The sequence below is a fragment of the Schistocerca cancellata genome, chromosome 2 (genome assembly GCF_023864275.1).
Source record: "Schistocerca cancellata isolate TAMUIC-IGC-003103 chromosome 2, iqSchCanc2.1, whole genome shotgun sequence".
NCBI classification, from domain to species: Eukaryota; Metazoa; Arthropoda; class Insecta; order Orthoptera; family Acrididae; genus Schistocerca; species Schistocerca cancellata.
In genome coordinates this window covers 238,995,120-239,013,986 of record NC_064627.1, presented here as the reverse complement: position 1 = coordinate 239,013,986, position 18,867 = coordinate 238,995,120, and the positions used below count along the sequence as shown (strand labels likewise).

The window sequence follows — 18,867 nt, the reverse complement described above, 5'->3', positions numbered from 1 at the left end:
ACTAATATTTTCATATCTTTAACGGTGTATGTGAACCATAATAATATTTTGTTTTGTTACATTTATGATATCAGAGATACACTCTGTCACATTTTATCATCCACTATTTAAGTAGATTTTTATTGAATGCAAATTTACAGCTGTCTTTTGATCTTAGTTACGTGCATTAAGAAGAATATTTTCAAAATGTTCAATACATTATTTTGAAGTTCGATTTGTATTGTTTGTAATAAGACACCATAATATTCAAATAATTCTCCTTTTTCTTTTATGTGAAGAACTAAAAGATTATGGCTTCTGTCTACCAAAGACTGCTGTTGTTATCTAAGCTGAGTATTTAGAGTGGAGAGGTTATATATTGTAATAAATGTTTGTCCTGTTTGTATAGTATAGAACATGTCACAGTAGCTGACTGGTCATACCTTTTAGTTTTGTTTACTCTGTGTTTAGTCTCAGTTTATTCTCTGAGCCAAAGCTTATTTTAAGATTACTGTTACGAAATCTCTTACATATTTTTCCAAAAAATCTCCACCAGGTATGGTAATGTAATTTTTTTTTTCTTTTTCCTTTTTTTCTAGTTGTGCAGGTGTTACTTGTTCATTTTCGTACTTGAAACTAATTGAATTTTTTATTTACTGTATAAGGACCGAATGTTGAAAAAACATACCTCAATCAGAATAACCTATTTTGCTTCAGTATTCATTTTTATCTGTCTACATTTGTGCTTAGCTTTGTCGGTTCTCCATACGACTCTCAATGCTGTTGAGCTTATCTTCCTCTATGACATGCACCTATTTTCTTATGTGGGTGCACGCATCTCTCTCTCTCTCTCTCTCTCTCTCTCTCTCTCTTTTCTTTCGCTCTCTGTCTGTCTGTCTGTCTGTCTCTCTCTCTCTCTCTCTCTCTCTCTCTCTCTCTCTCTCTCTGTCTCTCTCTCACTCTCTCGCTCTCTAGTGCAAACGTGTGTGGACAGCCATAACCGCGCAGTGAAAACTGATTTTTATATCGCTGTATCTCACGTTTTTTTTTCCACATTTATCTTCGAAAACAATTTCGTACTTACTTGATGATTTATTACATCATTTCTGCCAGCTGCTTCAGTTTACCATAAGTGTGTCCTTGCAATAAAAAGAAAAATTTAACATGCTACATCACACGAGAAATACTTGTGTCTTAAATAAATTTTGGGGCTGTCAGAAAAGAGGGGCTGTACAATATTACCGGTCAAAAGGTGAAAGCGTACACAGACAAAATGTCTATTAATTTGTTGCAGAGATTACAGAAAGAAGAAATCTTCTACCTTCATTTGTAATTATTTAGCTTTAATCATAAAGAATCTGAATGAAATATGAAACAAAATTTTCATTACCAATGTCGTGAGGCGAAGGAAAAAGAGAGAGAGGGATAAGAAAGCGAAAAACGGAACAAAACACAACATCAAATGGACAGAACGCCGCAGCCACCACGACATGGGGCTAGGCTCATAGCTCACTGAGGAACAATATTTCAAATTCACAACTTTTTTAATTCTTGTTAGAGATCACAATGTTAGAAAACTTATTGTGTACAGAGTATTAAAATAATACAAGAGTTGAAACAGTCTGGATTTTTGAAGGAGAGCTCAGTATTTGCGGTCTCCGTGATTAACCATACTCACAAATTGTATCTAGTTTTGTTACAAGTTTTACTTTTCTGTTTTCACGGTGGTAGTACTTCTGCAGTTCTACAACCCTAACAGCAACTTAAGGTAGGCCGCGTTGGCTGTTTCCATCTTCTCCGACGTTGCCGTTGCTGACGTACTCTGGTGTCAGATCTGGCGCCGAGAGTTTCCTCACTTTCAATGCCTTTTTCATTCTGTTGACGTCTGCCAAGGTCTCTGGCATTTGCCGTTTCCTCGTCTCTTTGAGGAAGAAGGCGGGAATTGAGCCGATTGAAGCTAGTGCAGACATTACTAGGAACGGAATCTGAACATCTTTGTTTTGACCCTGTAACATACAGAACAATGTTAGAAATATTCCCACATTACACAGAAGGTCTTAATGCAATAGACGAAAAAAAGACGTTTATCACTGTCAGTTATGTAAATGAAAAGTACAACTGAAGCTAACGATCCATATCACTTTTGGTTTATGAACGCTCCAGACACTGTCAAGGAGAGAAAATCAGCGACAACTGGGTTATTATAACGCATTTTAACGTAATCTGTGGCACACAAACATGTAAATGATATTTAAAAGACTACAGAAAGAAACTAGTAAAGTAATTTAACATAAAATTGAACGTAAACACATTACTCTCATAGCCTTAAAAGAGACTTAATTTCTCTTTTCCATGGCGTGGTCCACCAACACACCATCCAAATCGATACATGCTTGGAGACGAAGATCAACATTGTCACAAACAGCGTAACAGACCCTATTGCTATCCGGTAAAACTCGTCTGTGATAGCTTCTTGTAGTTCGGCAAAATTCTGTATGTGGTGTTCATACACTTTGTCCTTCAAAACACTCCGACGTGTTCTTGCAAACCTTGCTTTTCCTTCGCCATTCCCAGCCGTTTTTCTGCATACTCCAAGCGCATATTCGGATCATCCTCGTTAAGATATTTTGTCCAACGAAGCTGATATAGCTTAAATATTAGATCCTTCGTTACTCCCTGCAGTGTTGTGCGTGAAATATTCAACTCTTTGGACATGCGCTAATGGGATTCCTGCTTATCATGGGACGAGTTAATGGCTTCCACCACACAAGACCTTTTATAATCAGTATGCATACTCTGCGGCCTACCCTCTCCCATCGCATGCAAAATGCTACCAGTAGTGTCAAATTTATTGTTTATTTTTAGCGATTGTTAACACAGATGCGCCATTTCCTCCAAACTCGACTGTCATCCTCCGTCTCACCTCCGCGTAATTGTTTGTTGCAGTATACAAACGCACCTCAATGCGCACCCTGTTTCAGAGACAACTGCTCCGCCATGCTGTCTGGCTTGCACTAATGGTTGTAAGTCCAGTAACCGTTATCCCCACGCTCAGACTACACATTGTTACCATATCGAAACTATCTATCCAGAATTACAAATGCTACAGTCAGTGAAACGAACTGTACATAACTACAGGCCATCCTGTAAATAAGGTGTGATAGAAAACATAGTGAATGAGTTTCATATCCATCTCATGGCCAAAGGCTTTCTGAATTTGACGCCATCTGTTATGGCCTATCGAAGAGCACATTTGTATTTTGTGCTGTTCCTAATACATATTAACGAACTTCGACTTGCAATGACGCAGGTGAAAATATTTTCCTTAATACAGTTGATAAAATTATGGTAGTTTGAGAGAGATACTACTATTCCTCTTATAGAAAGGACAGGTAACGGAAAAGTCTAAAACATCGACCAAATGTTCAGAACAAAAAGACTGTCGTTACATTTTGGTAAGATACGATAGTAATCAACGTAGGCACACGATAGAAATGGCTGTGTATGTTTTTCATGTCCATTACTTGGTGGCAGGAATTCTGAATTTGAAGCAACCATGTAGGTTTATATTCGAGTCCTCTATCCTACTTGATACATGTTAATTATTTTCGACTTGTAAAATACATATACGGAAATTAAAAAAAAACAGTAACACATCCTACTGATATGAATATGACTACTGACTATGAAAATATCAACAAATTAGATTAACACTAAATTTTGGCAAGACACAGTACATACAATTATATAGTTTTCCCAGAGCTTCAGTACCTATCATTACTATCTATTCAAACAATAAAATCTGAGAGGTTTCTTTAATAAAGCACTTTACTTAAGCTTTATTTGGAGTAGACCTGTTACAACCATAGGTGATTCATAAATGAACAAGGGTATCTCTCTTGACTATTTATCTACAACAAATATATTAGGCGTCTCATCTTGCAAAGATATTTGTTTTATATTAATTATACCCGATGTTAGTCTCTGGAGGGTCAGCAGCGACCTTTTTAAGACTGGTGTTTTGATGACAATAAATAATTTTATTGACCCTTAATGTCGTTTATCATTACCAAAAAGCTGTACTAAATTTGATTGTAGTTTCATGAATAGAAGCAGTCTCCGACAGGAAATTATTACGAATGCAGAGTGAGAGTTCTGAACTGGTAATGTTGTGGAATTATGTGTTATAGGGAAGCCACTGTTATACATCTCCACGCAGAAGCAGACATGTCAAGTTTCAAATTTATAATTTTAATTACTATATTTGAATAAAGGGTGAGGTCTGTTGAGATGCAACTACCCTTTTGTTTCGTGAACGGTTCATAATAGCAAAGTGGGGTTTCTGGCAAACCATAGTATACAGAGGGGCACGTCATTTAGTTAATTCTCTTAAGACTGAAATACGTGCTGAAACTTAATCGCAAGGAATGTGGATTCTATTTGCGGCATAAACTCCCCCAAGCAGGCCTGTCATGTGAGAATCTGTCGTTATATGCAGCAAGATGGGAAGCCTGCACTACTAAGACCAAAACTATTGCCTTTCCGCCCTACTTTATACATCATAGATACAGGATCAGCTACAAGAGTTGTAAACTATATTATAGCTTCTAGTGTATCAGAAGGTGCTCGGGGAAAGTGTTTCAGAAGTTACGTACATACTCATGTCAAAGCGAACAACTCTTGTGAATACAAGTAAACATGGGAAATGCTCGATACAACGACGGAGTGTGGCCCAAGAGCCACACTTGCCGGTGTTCTCACTGCAATAGCCGACTCCGATTGCCTTGCCTTTCAATTTAGATCCATGTCTCAGATACTTTTGAGAACAGTATCAACGCCTCAGTTACAGTGTGTTTAAAATTAGTTGCGAGGTTTGACGTTTGGCTGACTGGAGCGGGACGTGACGCTGTTGCCCAGGTAACACCAATGGGGAGACGGGTTTCCCCACCATGCCACCAGTGGACCGGCTAGTAAAGCGCCCCTGTTGCCAGACCATGAATAAACAGGACGCATTAGATGCATCAACGTTTTCTGCTGCAAAACATTTCCCGGAATCCGACAAATGTAATCGACAAAACGCATTATCACTCTGTCGTGATGCATAAAGTTTCAACAATACAGTGAAGGAAAACGGATATTTTTCAGCTACAAAGAAATGTTCCATAAGGAAAAGGTGAACCTAGCATGTGTAAGGCGAAGATAATGGAACCTGTATTGCTGTACAAGCCAAAACTTCACGCTACCGGAGCAGCGAACTGGCTAACGGGGAACCTAGCATGTATAAGGCGAAGATAATGGAACCTGTATTGCTGTACAAGCCAAAACTTCACGCTACCGGAGCAGCGAACTGGCTAACGGTAAAGATAATAATTTAATCAGGCTTCCTCCGTATTATGCTCATTTAAATGCGACAGAGCATATGGGCCTAGGTGAAAAGTAATGTGGCAAAAAAAGAAACAAGAAGTTTACTCTCAGTGAAGTTTAAATGCTGACCAAAGAAGCCACTGAAAATGTTCCGCGACAGCACTGGTCTTGATTTGTCAGCCATACCAAGAAGGTAGTTCAGGAGACATTGATTCATGAAGGACTGTAACGAGTTTCAATGAATACTTTACTTCTCTTGTTGCCATGTTCAAATCTGCTTCGTTTGTCAAAACACAGCAGAGTTCATAAATATTGATCTCACTAACATTCTAATGCAGTTGAAATTGCGACAGAATCCTGAAAGAGTGTAATATTATACTAGCAACTGAATGCTAGTCAGGTCAATAGTTCATGAAACAGCCCATTCTTAGTATAAAAACGAGCTTGTAATTTCTTCACTTACATTGTCGCAAAACCCACAGCAGTTCTCGTTTCACCAAGTATCGATAGCTCTCAATAATTACATTATAGTTTGAATATCGCAGTAGATATGGAAGTTCCGCATATTAATCGTACGGCACAACACTCTCGTCTTTGCGCGCTATCATTTGCCAGAATCCTGTTTGGATACTTCAAACCATTTATGAGACACGAGAGATTCATGAATGTTTTATTCTAGTTTTTTCAGTGACGCACGAGTTCGTCACGGAGCGCTTTAAATACATTAAATTTTCTCTAAATTGGATACAAACGGCAATATCCTTAGAAGTTTAAAGGATAATTATCTACCTACTACATTTAATATGCAGCAACATGTGACCTATCACGCACCAAACACAAATTCATAGCGATACCTATTTTTCACTGCAAATTAAGAATTTTTTGCAGTAAATTACCTACTATCGAAATATCACAATGACTATGACCATTAACGAAATAATAGCCGGTTCATCACGAAGCTGACGAATTAAATTATAAGAAGTGAGAGGATTGGAGTTTTTACCGAATGGTTTCCTCAAAAACATTTGAGAAAGATAGGTAAGCTTGCACGGCTTTCAGTTAACACTGTCAAGCGAGCCTGGAAGGTTCCGTGCCGAGTATACTTTAGCATACCGTATACTGTGGTCCCTTGGTGACGCGCCCAGCACATTCTGGCAACTACGCTTCCCTCCTCTCGCTCCGTACTGAGCTGTCAAAAGTCGCAACTTATTTTACACGCACTATAGCAAGCTTTACGTCACTGTACTCACGTCATCAACAGCTTTCGAATGCTTCTATTTTTTAAAAAAACCATAGAGCTTCAGTAACGATTTTCCATATAGGATGCCGGAGCCACAAAATTATTAAAATAGCATTAAATTTTCCTCCTGGCTGTAGTACGACCACATTCACCTGTATCATGTTATCAGCTGATGTCGGCAATATGCCATTTTCAAGTGCTAGACCTGTCATCGTAATGTTACACGTCCGCAGGTCGTGGTCTAGAGACGCCGGTACGGTAGCTCAGCCTGTTCGGTCAGAGGGTTAGCTTCCCTCTGTAATGAAAAAACTGAGTTAATGGATCGACGACGAATTTAAACGGGTGTCTTGCGACGTCAGCCCCGAGCAGATGCAACAACTTAAACGAACAAAATGAGATTTAAAAAACAGAAGAGGCTAGCATTGCTGCCTCTGGATCACAGGGTCCTGTGTTCGATTCCCGTCAGGGTTGGGGATTTTCTCTGCCTGGGGACTGGGTGTTTGTATTGTCGTCATCATTTTATCATCATCCTCATCATTCGCGACAGTGACTAGATAGGACTGTGCAAAAATTCGTCTGTGAAAAAATTGGGACTTTGCACAGGTTATGATGACTGTGCAGTTGAGCGCCCCACAAACCAGACATCATCATCATTGTAATGTTACACTGTGATGGGTGTATACAAATGTGCTTCTGTCGTTGAAATATATATTGCCGCTGTCATAGCGGACTCGAGCGAGAACTGCATTCAATGCTCATCAACAATTTGAAGTTACATTACTCCCGTAGTGACATACATACACAACCATAGAAACTCGAAATGCATCACACAGCACATTGCTCTACAGGGATATATTTGACACTACCCCGTATGCGTCGAACCCACCCACGTAATGCAGTGTTTTGTGTAATGTGAGTGTTAATGTTTACTCACATATGCCACTGTGTGGTGAATTAGTGATTGAACGTTCAGCTGAAGTACCATCCTGCTTGTCTGTTGACGTCAGTGCTGGTGATGCGTTCAAGCCACGTCACGGCAAATACAAAATTGCAAAATAGCTGAGCAAGCCAAGGCAAGGCGAGGAGCAGCCGTATGTGACAGAAGAGAGCAGTCTGGTGTGGGGCAAGGAAGTGTCAACATCTTGGAGCCAGCGCCATGGGAAGTAACGGCAGGGCAAGACTCTGCATGTGGCACCCAGTCATCCATAGCACATCGTCTGGTCTTGTTTACATCCGGAAGTTGGCCACGGAGCATTCGCATCTGTCAAAATGGGTGTGATTGGCTTCTGGCAGCCAGTGATAGAGGCACACAGTGTGTATGGAGGATGGAGTGGCTGTTGCCATCATTGGGAATGGAAGCTCAAGAAGATGGAGAGTCTGCAGCGAACCATCACGAAAGCAATCAAGCGAGAGAGATGGGAATCAGCTGTGTAGAAGCTCTGCCAGTTGTTCCGTTGTCACAAAGATCGACTCCCATCATTTCTCGTGTGCACCACTAAAGCAGTAATGTTATTTTAAACCATTGATGAGTATGTAGCATCGTTCTCATTCGAGTGTATTTAAATAACAGACTCATTTCCGCATACACCAACTACAGCAAGACAGGGTAAAATTACAATGATCGAACTAGCAAATGAAAATGTCACATCACCAAAACAGCTGATCTTATGACTCAAATGATAGTGATTGTACAACAACCAAGGAGCAAAATGGTTTTGTTTTTAATAGTGTTTCAGTATCTCGGTTCACACAGTAGTTAGGAGGATTAAATGTGAAACAAAATTACATTATTTTCCATATATTACCAGTTACCGATAACTTCAACTATTCACGAAATAAAGAGATGCTACAGCTTACCTGCCGTAGACAAAATTCATCTTTTAATGCACTACTGGCCATTAAAATTGCTACATCATGAAGAAATGCAGATGATAAACGGGTATTCATTGGACAAATATATTACACTAGAATTGACATGTGATTACATTTTCACGCAATTTGGGTGCATAGATCCTGAGAAATCAGTACCCAGAACAACCACCTCTGGCCGTAATAACGGATGGCGTGTACAGATACAACTGCCCATGCAGCTTCAATACGATACCACAGTTCATCAAGTAGTGACTGGCGTATTGGGCCGAGCCAGTTTCTCGGCCACCATTGACCAGACGTTCATTTCCTGTATCCAGAAAGGCCGTACGGGACCTGCAACATGCGGTCGTGCGTTATCCTGCTGAAATGTAGGGTTTCGCAGGGATCGAATGAAGGGTAGAGCCACGGGTCGTAACACATCTGTAATGTAACATCCACTGTTAAAGTGACGTCAATGCGAACAAGAGGTGACCAGACGTGTAACCAATGTCACCCCATACCATCACGCCGGATGATACGCCAGTATGGTGGTGACGAATACACGCTTCCAAATGTGTGTTCACCGCGATGTCACCAAACTCGGATGCGACCATCATGATGCTGTAAACAGAACCTGGATTCATCCGGAAAAACGAAGTTTTTCCATTCGTGCACCAAGGTTCGTCGTTGAGTACACCATCGCAGGCGCTGTGATGCAGCGTCCAGGATAACCGCAGCCATGGTCTCCGAGCTGATAGTTCATGCTGCTGCAAACGTCGTCGAACTGTTCGTACAGATGGTTGTTGTCTTGCAAACGTCCCCATCTGTTGACTCAGCGATCGAGACGTGGCTGCACGATCCGTTACAGCCATGCGGATAAGATGCCTGTCATCTCGACTGCTAGTGATACGAGGCCGTTGGGATGCAGCACGGCGTTCCGTATTACCCTCCTGAACCCACCGATTCAATATTCTGCTAACAGTCATTGGATCTCGACCAACGCGAGCAGCATTGTCGCGATACGATAAACCGCAATCGTGATAGTCTACAATCCGTCCTTTATCAAAGTCGGAAACGTGATGGTACGCATTTCTCCTCCTTACACGAGGCATCACAACAACGTTTCACCAGGCAACGCCGGTCAACTACTGTTTGTGTATGAGAAATCGGTTGGAAACTTTCCTCATGTCCTCACGTTGTAGGTGTCGCCACCAGTGCCAACCTTGTGTGAATGCTCTGAATAGCTAAATATTTGCACATCACAGCATCTTCTTCCTGTCGGTTAAATTTCGCGTCTGTAGCACGTCATCTTCGTGGTGTAGCAATTTTAATGGTCAGTAGTGTAGTTCTTTAAGCACTCGTAAGCATCTCACCTTTTTAATTACGTTTCGAATTTATGCATTTTAAGTCCAAATGGTTGAAAAGCGGGATACTTGTGGTGCTCTGACAGTCCGCCCCTCCACCCATGTGGGGTGAGGGGGGAATGAGACGCCTGTGAAGAGACAGAAGTAGAGGAGGGGTTACCTGGAAGACGAGGTAGGGCGAGGCGACGCTAGCAGCGGCCCCCAGCATGCTGTAGAAGGAGATGCCCGTCTGGCGCAGACACGTGGGGAACGTCTCGAGCGCCAGCACGTGCAGCGGGCAGAAGGCGGCGCAGATGAACGCCTTGCTCAGCGCCAGCAGCGTCATCTCCGCCCACACCATGTCCCAGCCTGACAACAAACCAGCAACTGTACTGCTCTGCTGTCCTAATGGTGAGCGGCGCCAACGTTCCCACGCGCTTCGTTGGTGTCTCGTAAGGGTGAAACTTGTACAGCAGTAGAGGAGCCTACACTGACTGAAGAAAGGATCTAAGGGTCGGAAATTATTATATTGCAAGAAAGAGAAATACCGACGTCAGCCACACGAAGGCGTTGAAATAATTCAATGGCGACAAGTGAAAATTTTTGCCTGATTTCCCATTTTATGCAAGCGGTCGCGTTAACGGGTCGGCTACCCAGGAACGCTTCGCACCCAACCTGAAGTCCCAGCTTGTCGCACACTACTTTCGTTGTGCCCCCCCCCCCCCCCTGTTCAGTTTCCTCACTCCTCACAGTATTTCTCATGGTTCCTGCAACATGTTGGACCTAGGTTGCATCCACACTGGATATATCGTGAAGTGCTGCCAGGGCCTAGATATTACTATTATTCTGAAACGTGAGAAGAAACAGACACCACACATGCAAGAGTATTTATTATTTGGTTTTGTATAGACATAATTAAAGCTACAATCTGTGGTCGTAGTAATCGCCGGCCCGTGTGGCCGAGCGGTTCTAGGCGCTTCAGTCTGGAACCGCGTGACCGCTACGGTCGCAGGTTCGAATCATGGATGTGTGTGCTGTCCTTAGGTTAGTTAGGTTTAAGTAGTTTTAAGTCTAGGGGACTAAAGACGTCAGATGGTTAAGCCCCATAGTGCGCAGAGCCAATTGAACCATTTTTCGTAGTAACCGCTTACGCTAAAGGCCACCAGTATGAATGCATGTATTACGATGATAGCTAAAATTCTGATGCACATACAGTGAAAAACGTTTAACCCGAAACTAAGGGTACCGAAATATTTTTTTTTATTAAACGAAGAATGCAAAAAATAACGCTTTCTCGATCTCCTCAAATTTCATTAACGTTCTGTAATTAAATTACCAGGTAAAATTACTTTTGCAGTTTATGTAGAAGACTGCGCTCAAAGTAACTTGGCTTGTAGCTTCACAGACACGCGCTAGGTGTGTGGGTGGAGGGGGGGGGGGGGGTACCATTGTGAACGACCGACGTATCGGAGGTGCAGTCTGACAGCTGAAGCCTATGCGTGTTTCCCTTTAATTGTAAGATACAGTTCGTAAGTGTGTAAGTGTGTAAACACTGGTCAGCAAACGAGCCGCTTGCGAGATAATCACGACTGTATGGTCCCAAGCCGCCACTGACGTCATTGCAAACATCGTCGTAGTTAGTACACATTAATTTGAAATTTAGACTTTACTATTGGGTTGAACGTCGCAATTAGTTCGCATTTGACGTATGGGGTACCTGTTAAAGGAAGTGTTCGAAGTGTTTTCCTTGCATCTGGATGCGATACTGTGCTTGTCTCTGCAACGAATTTCATTCCTTTCGAAAACCGCTGGATCATTCTGGAATTCTTGACAAGCACGGACAACTATCTGCTCCAGTTCTTCAACCGTGTTAACTGGTGTGGTGTATACTTTGCTTTTGAGGTGACCCTAACGCAAAAATCCAAAGGATTTAGATCAGGTTATCTTGGAGGCCAAGGTACAGGTCCGCCTCGAGCTATTCATCTTTGCCAGTATCTGCACGTTAGATGCCGTCTCGCGCCAGCAGCAAAATGTGCCGGAGCTCCATCAAGCATGTACCACATACTCTGAGGTTGCTGTGGGTGAACGTTCTCAAACAATCCTGGAAGATGACGCCGCAGAAAGCTAAGGTACCTCCGTCCATTAAGTTGTGGTGGAAGAATGTGTGGCCCAATGAGTTGATCGCCTAGTACCCCTAACCACACATTAAGTGAGAAACGTTGCTGATGTGGTGACTCATGAACAGCACGTGGGTATCACACCAGAAATGTGTATTATGATAGTTAAACACACCATCGCATGTGAATCCTGCTTCGTCTTTAAATAAAATGTTACATGTGAAACGAGGATCGACTACAGCCTGCTGTTGCAGCCACTGACAAAACTAAGTCCACATCATTGAGACATTCAACTCGTTGGAGGTGGTAAGGGCACAGTAAATTGCGATGTAAAATTTTCTATACACAACTGTGACTTAGAACAGGCACTTGTGTGGCAATTCTTCTCTTCGAAGTCCCTGCAGAGGGCTGCACTGCTTCCAACACCATATCCTTAACCTCAGGCGTAATGCGAGCAAGCCTACCTCCTGCTCTACCATGTGCAAAACCCCCGTGTTCTCTTAGGCGCTGATGGACCCTTGTAAATATACGACTTTCGGGGTGTCTTCGATCAGTATATGTTTCTTGGTACAAGGGTCCAGCCTCCCGTGCAGTGCTATTAGCCCTACCGTACACGAAATGCATATCCGCATACTCTTCGTTACTGTACGGTTCCATTGTAACTACAACACAGCAGACGGTGCACTGCCGCGCAGGATTAGCTGTGCGGTCTTAGGCGCTTCAGTCGTGGACTGAGCGGCTGGTCCCGGCGGAGGTTCGTGTCCTCCCTCGAGCATGGGTGAGTGTTTGTCCTCAGGATAATTTATTTATTTATTTATTTATTTATTTATTTATTTATTTAACCTGATCAGATTAGGGCCATCAGGCCCTCTCTTACATCGGACCAGTGTTTCACACATGCAGCATTTCACACATCAGAGTTACATGATGACAATACTTTAAATAAGAAAATTAGATTACTCTAGTCACAATATGAATAAAGAATAATGACTAAGACCTAATAAAGTAAGTACTGGCAGTATTTTTACGACAGGTGCTATACATACAAATTATGATAAAACTAATAATAGTAACAGTAAAAAAAAAGTTAAATAATAATGATAAACATGAGAAAAATTGGCAATAGTAATGAAGATTTGTGCAGATGTACATTAATATCTTGGTGTGTAAGGTAGATGTTTACTAGTATAGCGAGTTTTTGGGGAGGGAGACTTAAGGAGGGGGAAAGAGGGAAGTAATGAGATGAAGTGCATTTGTGTACAAAGGAAAGCATTACTGTTGCTTAAGTAGATACGTCATTAACTGTTTTTTGAAGCTGGACATGTTTTTAAGTTCTCTAACATACCGAGGGAGGTTATTCCAGAGTCGGGTTCCCGCTACTGTAAAGGACTTGGAGAAGGCGACTGAGCGATGCAGTGGAACAGAGAGGATTTTATTATGATGGGAACGTGTGTTTCTGTCATGTTTTAGGTTAAGTAGTGTGTAAGCTTAGGGACTGATGACCTTAGCAGTTAAGTCCCATAAGATTTCACACACATTTGAACATTTTTGAGCAAGTAGCACTCCTGAGACGCGACTGTTACCCTCTGAGACTGAGTACTGTATCCGTCCTATACGTTCTGCGCGCTTGGTGTGATTCCAACTCCACCTCTGGGCAATGTTCCATTGTGTAAACAGCGAACGTAGGACGGCCTCGAGTGCGCAAGGGAGAAACCGGACGATGTTTACAATGACGTCAGTGGCGGCTTCGAACGACACAGTAGTGAGTATCACGCAAGCACCTCGTTTGCGCACCGGTGTTTAGTGGGACATTTGTGCTTCAGTTATCGTGTATTTTCAGCCGTGTAAGTTTGCGCAGTTCTTTTTGATACACGCTTAAGACCTTCAGAGTCAATGGTTTCTCACCAGAGTACCGAAAAAGAAATAATCACTTAGCAAAGGATGAAACAAAGCAAAACTGTATCGACTACGTGCTGCCAGAAGGAAATGTCATAAAACAAGAAAAAGGAGTAAAAACTGCAGCGTAGCCTAAAATGTCGCTTGCTACAACACTGGTAATATAAAATTAAGGACATATGTCGCTTGTAAATTGTTGGTCAACATTGTGACAAACACTCTCCACATGGAGTATTAGTGGACAGGTGAGGCTGTGTTACCGTTGGGCGGCGTATGGGAACAGTGGCTGACTATTCTTACCATTCGTCGGAATTCGCAACTTCTCAAAAATCATCAGGCTACTTTGCGTAGTGAACGCACCATTTTTGAGACGATATTTCCCACTGGCAGAGCTAGAGTCGTTCATTTAGATTGGCTTGCACACAATTTTGGCGGCATCGCGAGGGCAGGAACAGAAGCCACAACTTTTTAATGATGGAACTAAGCCTCCACCTGAGGCACACTGATCGTGGACTTCGCAAAAACACCTGAGGTGGAGAGAGCAGTAGCTGATGTAACGTGGCGTGTATCACTCCATCACCTGCTGTAACATCATCTCACCTCAGCACAGTTCAACTTGTGTAAGTTTACGTGCCAATGTGGCGACCAGGTAATATACAGGAGGAAATAGACGCGTTTTGACACTGGGTAATTAATCGATCACGTTTTGTAATTGACCTTTTGCCTATGACTTTGTTGTTGCGTTTTCTTGCATGCTGATCCAACCCACTTGTGACGTCGATGCAATCATCATGATGAGCACGATCTAATGTTTAAATTCAGCTAGATTCTGTGCGAAGCTTTGTTGCCAGAGTAATCTCAATTCCTTTATTAACCATACCACTCAACCTAACATTTAACGTGATTATATAAGTGTACTCAGATTCTACACTCAGTTCTTCTAAAATACAGAATTTATTTACTTGTATTTGTCAACTAAAAATACAAATGTGACTAATTTGTCAATAAATCGCACTGTTTCTGAATTCTCGTTTGGTTCCAGTAGCCACTTGTCTGCAGTGCACCTTCCACGCTCATTAATTTTGTACAATACCCATAGCTACGATTCACATGTGAGGGCCAACCTTCGCTTCCGTTTCCTTGCTGTTACATCGTTATCATGCATTTGAATCGGGGTGAGGCGACCTGCTCATCTAGAGGGGATACTGAGTGGCTGTCAAAAGCATTTGGAAAAAGTATATCCGTAGACCCAGTGACAACTTGCAACATGCATCACCGGATTCGGGGAAAACTCGGTTGTTCTCACAATGATAGTGCACAAAGCCAAGCTGTACAGTAACAGGAGTAGAAAATCTAACGTTACTTACTTTGTTTGGTCTGACGAAAAAAATAACCCAATATGCCAGGTTTGTAGCGGAAATGCGGATATCGTCTCTTGTTTAGTGATTTTTATTACATGGTAGAAGAAACAGTCCGACTGCATAGCTAAATGATCAGCACATATGGCTGCCATACGGGGGATCCAGGTTCGATTCCCAGTACTGTCAACGATTTTTCCTCGGTAGGGGGTCTCGTACGGAGTGCACTCATCCTTGCGATTCCAGTTGGGGAGCTACTTGTGTGAGAAAAGTGGCCTCACCACGGTCTGGAAAGGCGACAAAATGGCCGGAGAGCGGTGTACTCATCACTTGCCCCTCCATACCACATCCACAAGTTCGAATCCTCCCTCGGGCATGGATGTGTGTGATGTCCTTAGGTTACTTACGTTTAAGTAGTTCTAAGTTCTAGGGGACTGATGACCTCAGCAGTTAAGATCCATAGTGCTCAGAGCCATTTGAACCCATGCGCCAAGTGTACAAGTTAGGTGGGTCGACAACATATTCCTGTCATGTGACGCGCATTCCGTCACCAGTGTCGTATAGAATATATCAGTCGTGTTTTCCTGTGGAGGAATCGGTTGACCTATGACCTAGCGATCAAATGTTTTCAGTTCCCATTGGAGAGGCACGTCCCTTCGTCTACTAATCGCACGGTTTTGCGGTGCTGTCGAAAAACACATACACTAAGCTAATTACAGTGAATAGAGACGTCAATGAACGAACGGACAGATCATAACTTTGCGAAAATAAAGATAGTAAAATTTTCCCTCGAGGGAAGACTTGAACCAAGGACCTCTCGTTCTACAACTGCTCACGCTAACCCCAGGACCACGGCGCTACTAAGCTCACGTTATCCTTGAAGTTGCCTATCTTGCGCATGGACTACTCAGTTTGTATATTTTGCTTATTTTTTTCGTAGTTCCTAACAACTTCTTCCTGTTTTCTCGATTGATCTGTGTTCAATTTTTCAAGGCCTATCCACTGTGCCAACTTATAGCTAAATCTGAGGGGGTTGCGATGGGGAGGTTCCCTTGTAAGCACAGCAGCGCCCTCAAACTGCAGGTCAATAGAGGGTTGAGCGTGCAAGAGATAAGCCCCAGTTCGTGACTGCATCTGAAAGAGTCAGCAACACCGTGTAAGACAGAGACAGTTGTGTGATCTGAGGTTTTCCCGGCGTACAGAAATCTTGAAAATTTCTCGGGTATTCAGCCGGGTAGCGTCGTCCAAAAGGCTCGATATTTCGGCAAGCCGACTTCTTGCCATCTTCAGGCGTTCTTGGTGTCTGATTGATCTGATCTCTGCTGCTGCTCTCATCTAATACATTCCCCTCTTTGGGGAAGTGTGAGGGGGAGTTTGTAGCCTTTTGACTTTTACTCCCCTGTGTACGTGTGTGTGTGTTTTTTCTATATATTTTTGGTGTCTGTGATATGTGATGAATTGTTGTGAATGTGTCTGGTGCTTGCCTGGGGTAGGCGAGATGATTGGTGTTATATGGGAAGGAACTGGATTAGGGATTGGGTGTTGGGATTTTCTCTTCGACTTAATCGTCGAAGATCGTCATAGGGCGCTTGTGCTTATCGCGGGACATGTCATACCGACCTAGGGAGTGGATGAGTGCATTTCCGGATCTGGAGGAACCTTCATAGAAGGCCCTTGCCAGATCCTGGAAACGCTCTCTCAGGAGTGGGATTTCGGTTGCGGCGTGCAGGTCGTCTGTGGGGAATCCAAGTGGTAGATGTAGTGCCCTTCTGAGGGCGCGGTTCTTATCCCCAGACAGGGCACGCATACTCCATTACCGGCCGGATCAGGGCCTGGTATACATTTACTGCTACTGGGCAGGGAAGGAAGCTGGTTGTGTTCAGGATAGGTTATAGGATGGACATTCTGGCGCAGACCTTCCTGTGGACCTCGTCTATGTGGGGTTTCCACGTAAGACGAGAGTCCAAGGTTACGCCAAGGTACTTGGCGGTTCTGCGCCAGGGGAGTTGGGTTCCATTTAGGTGGAGGTGGGGACGTTGAGGAGTTTTGCGCCTTCCGAGCCTTCGGGTAATCAGCATTGCCTGCGTCTTTTCAGAATTGATGGTGATGCGCCAGCGACGGGCCCAGGTTTCTGTGTCGTCTAAAACCCTTTGTAGCCTACGAATGACCAGGTCCTTGTTCGCATTTCTTGTGTAGAAGGCTGTGTCGTCCGCGTACTGCGCGGTGTGCACCAGGGGGGCCGTTGGAGTGTCCGCAGTGTACAAACTGTACAATACGGGCCCCAGGACCGATCCCTGCGGCACCCCGGCACGAATACGCCTTCTGGTGGAGGTGGCAGTTTCTACTTTGACGGAGAAAGTCCTATTCGAGAGGTAGCTCTTGATTAGCTGAACTATTCTCCCGGGAAACCCTTGTGTGTACAACTTGTAGAGTAGCCCTCTATGCCATACTGAATCAAAGGCTTTGGCTACGTCTAGTAGCACTATCCCGCAGTAGCCTCTGTGGTTGAAGCCCTCTGTGGCTGCTTCAATCATTCTCATGACCTGCTGTGGGGCAGAGTGGTTCTGCCGGAATCCAAATTGGAAATCCGGCAGAATTTGCTCTCTGGTAATATGTTCTTGTATGGGTCTTAGCAGGAGGCGCTCATAGATCTTGCTGAGAGTTGGCAAGAGGCTAATCGGCCTGTCATGCTGCGGGAATAGAGGGTCTTTCCCTGGTTTGTGTATCGCGACTGTCTGGCGTTGGGGTGGTTGGGCAATGCTTTCATGATTCCTCTGGGGAGAAACCACTTCCGCATATGTTGCCCTTGGTGTATCTGGCCTTGGTTTTACCCAGGCCTTGTCTGTGTGTGTTGTCATGTTTTGGTTTCTTGTGTGTCTGGATGGGTTCGTGGTGTTTACTTTTCGTGTGTTTGGGGCGGCCTTTGCGCCCTTTGCCTGCTGTGAGTGTCTTTTATGGACCTCGCAACCTTGGTAACCCGCTGTGTGGTTTTTCCCACACAGCACGCACCTTATTTGCGGGTCCGTGTGTTTGATGTTGCAAGTTCTCGTGTCATGGGCCTCGGCGCATTTCCTGCACCTCACTGCCATGGAGCAGTGTGCCGCAATGTGGATGAGGCCCTGGCATCTGAAGCACTGCACCGTCTTGTTTTTGCGGCGCAGTGGTTCAGTGGTCACAGGGACCGCCAGGATCATCTTAATGTCCCTTTTATTTTGTGGGACGTCTGGAAGTGTGACCTGATACAAGGGCCATTTGCTCCCTATGTGTCCCATTTGTTGGACCGCCTTGACGATGTACCCCTGGGCAGTCAGGTCTGTTTTGATCGCCTGGGAGGCCACTCGTCTTGGTAGGTCTCTGATAACTATGTTTTATTACGTGTTTTTGTTGTGGGGAAAGTGTAGTGGGGTATGTTTTTGTTGCAGAGAAGTGATTTTATTGTGGTGTAGTGCTCGAGTGTCAGTAATGTTATTTTTATTTTGTCACCACCAGCAGGTTTTGCCGTGAAATTTCCTCCCCCGATTTATGTCTTTAACATTTCGAACAGTTCCTCGTAGTTCTGAGTGAACTCAGCGACGATCGGAGGGAGGTGGTGGGTGACCTGGTTTTGTGTTTGTGTTGTTGTGTCTTGAGGTGCCTCTGGCTTATCGGCCACCGCCTGGAACCTGTTCGGGGTGGGTTCCACTCCCCGGGCCAGCGGGGCCCTCGGCTGGCGAAAGGTT

The 18,867-nt window shown here is 43.7% G+C and overlaps 1 protein-coding gene across 1 annotated transcript in view; it reads right to left on the bottom strand.

Annotated features, from left to right (window-relative positions):
• Positions 1 to 1,504: 1,504 nt before the first annotated feature.
• LOC126144848 (solute carrier family 22 member 7-like) overlaps positions 1,505 to 18,867 on the bottom strand; it is a 213,456-nt gene continuing 196,093 nt past the window's right edge. The window contains exons 10-11 of the mRNA XM_049915516.1: positions 9,959 to 10,146; positions 1,505 to 1,985 (exon numbers count right to left, since the gene is read on the bottom strand). Of these exons, the coding sequence (XP_049771473.1) occupies positions 1,743 to 1,985; positions 9,959 to 10,146 (431 nt within the window). The 3' untranslated portion in view covers positions 1,505 to 1,742. The remainder of the gene's footprint in view (positions 1,986 to 9,958; positions 10,147 to 18,867) is intronic.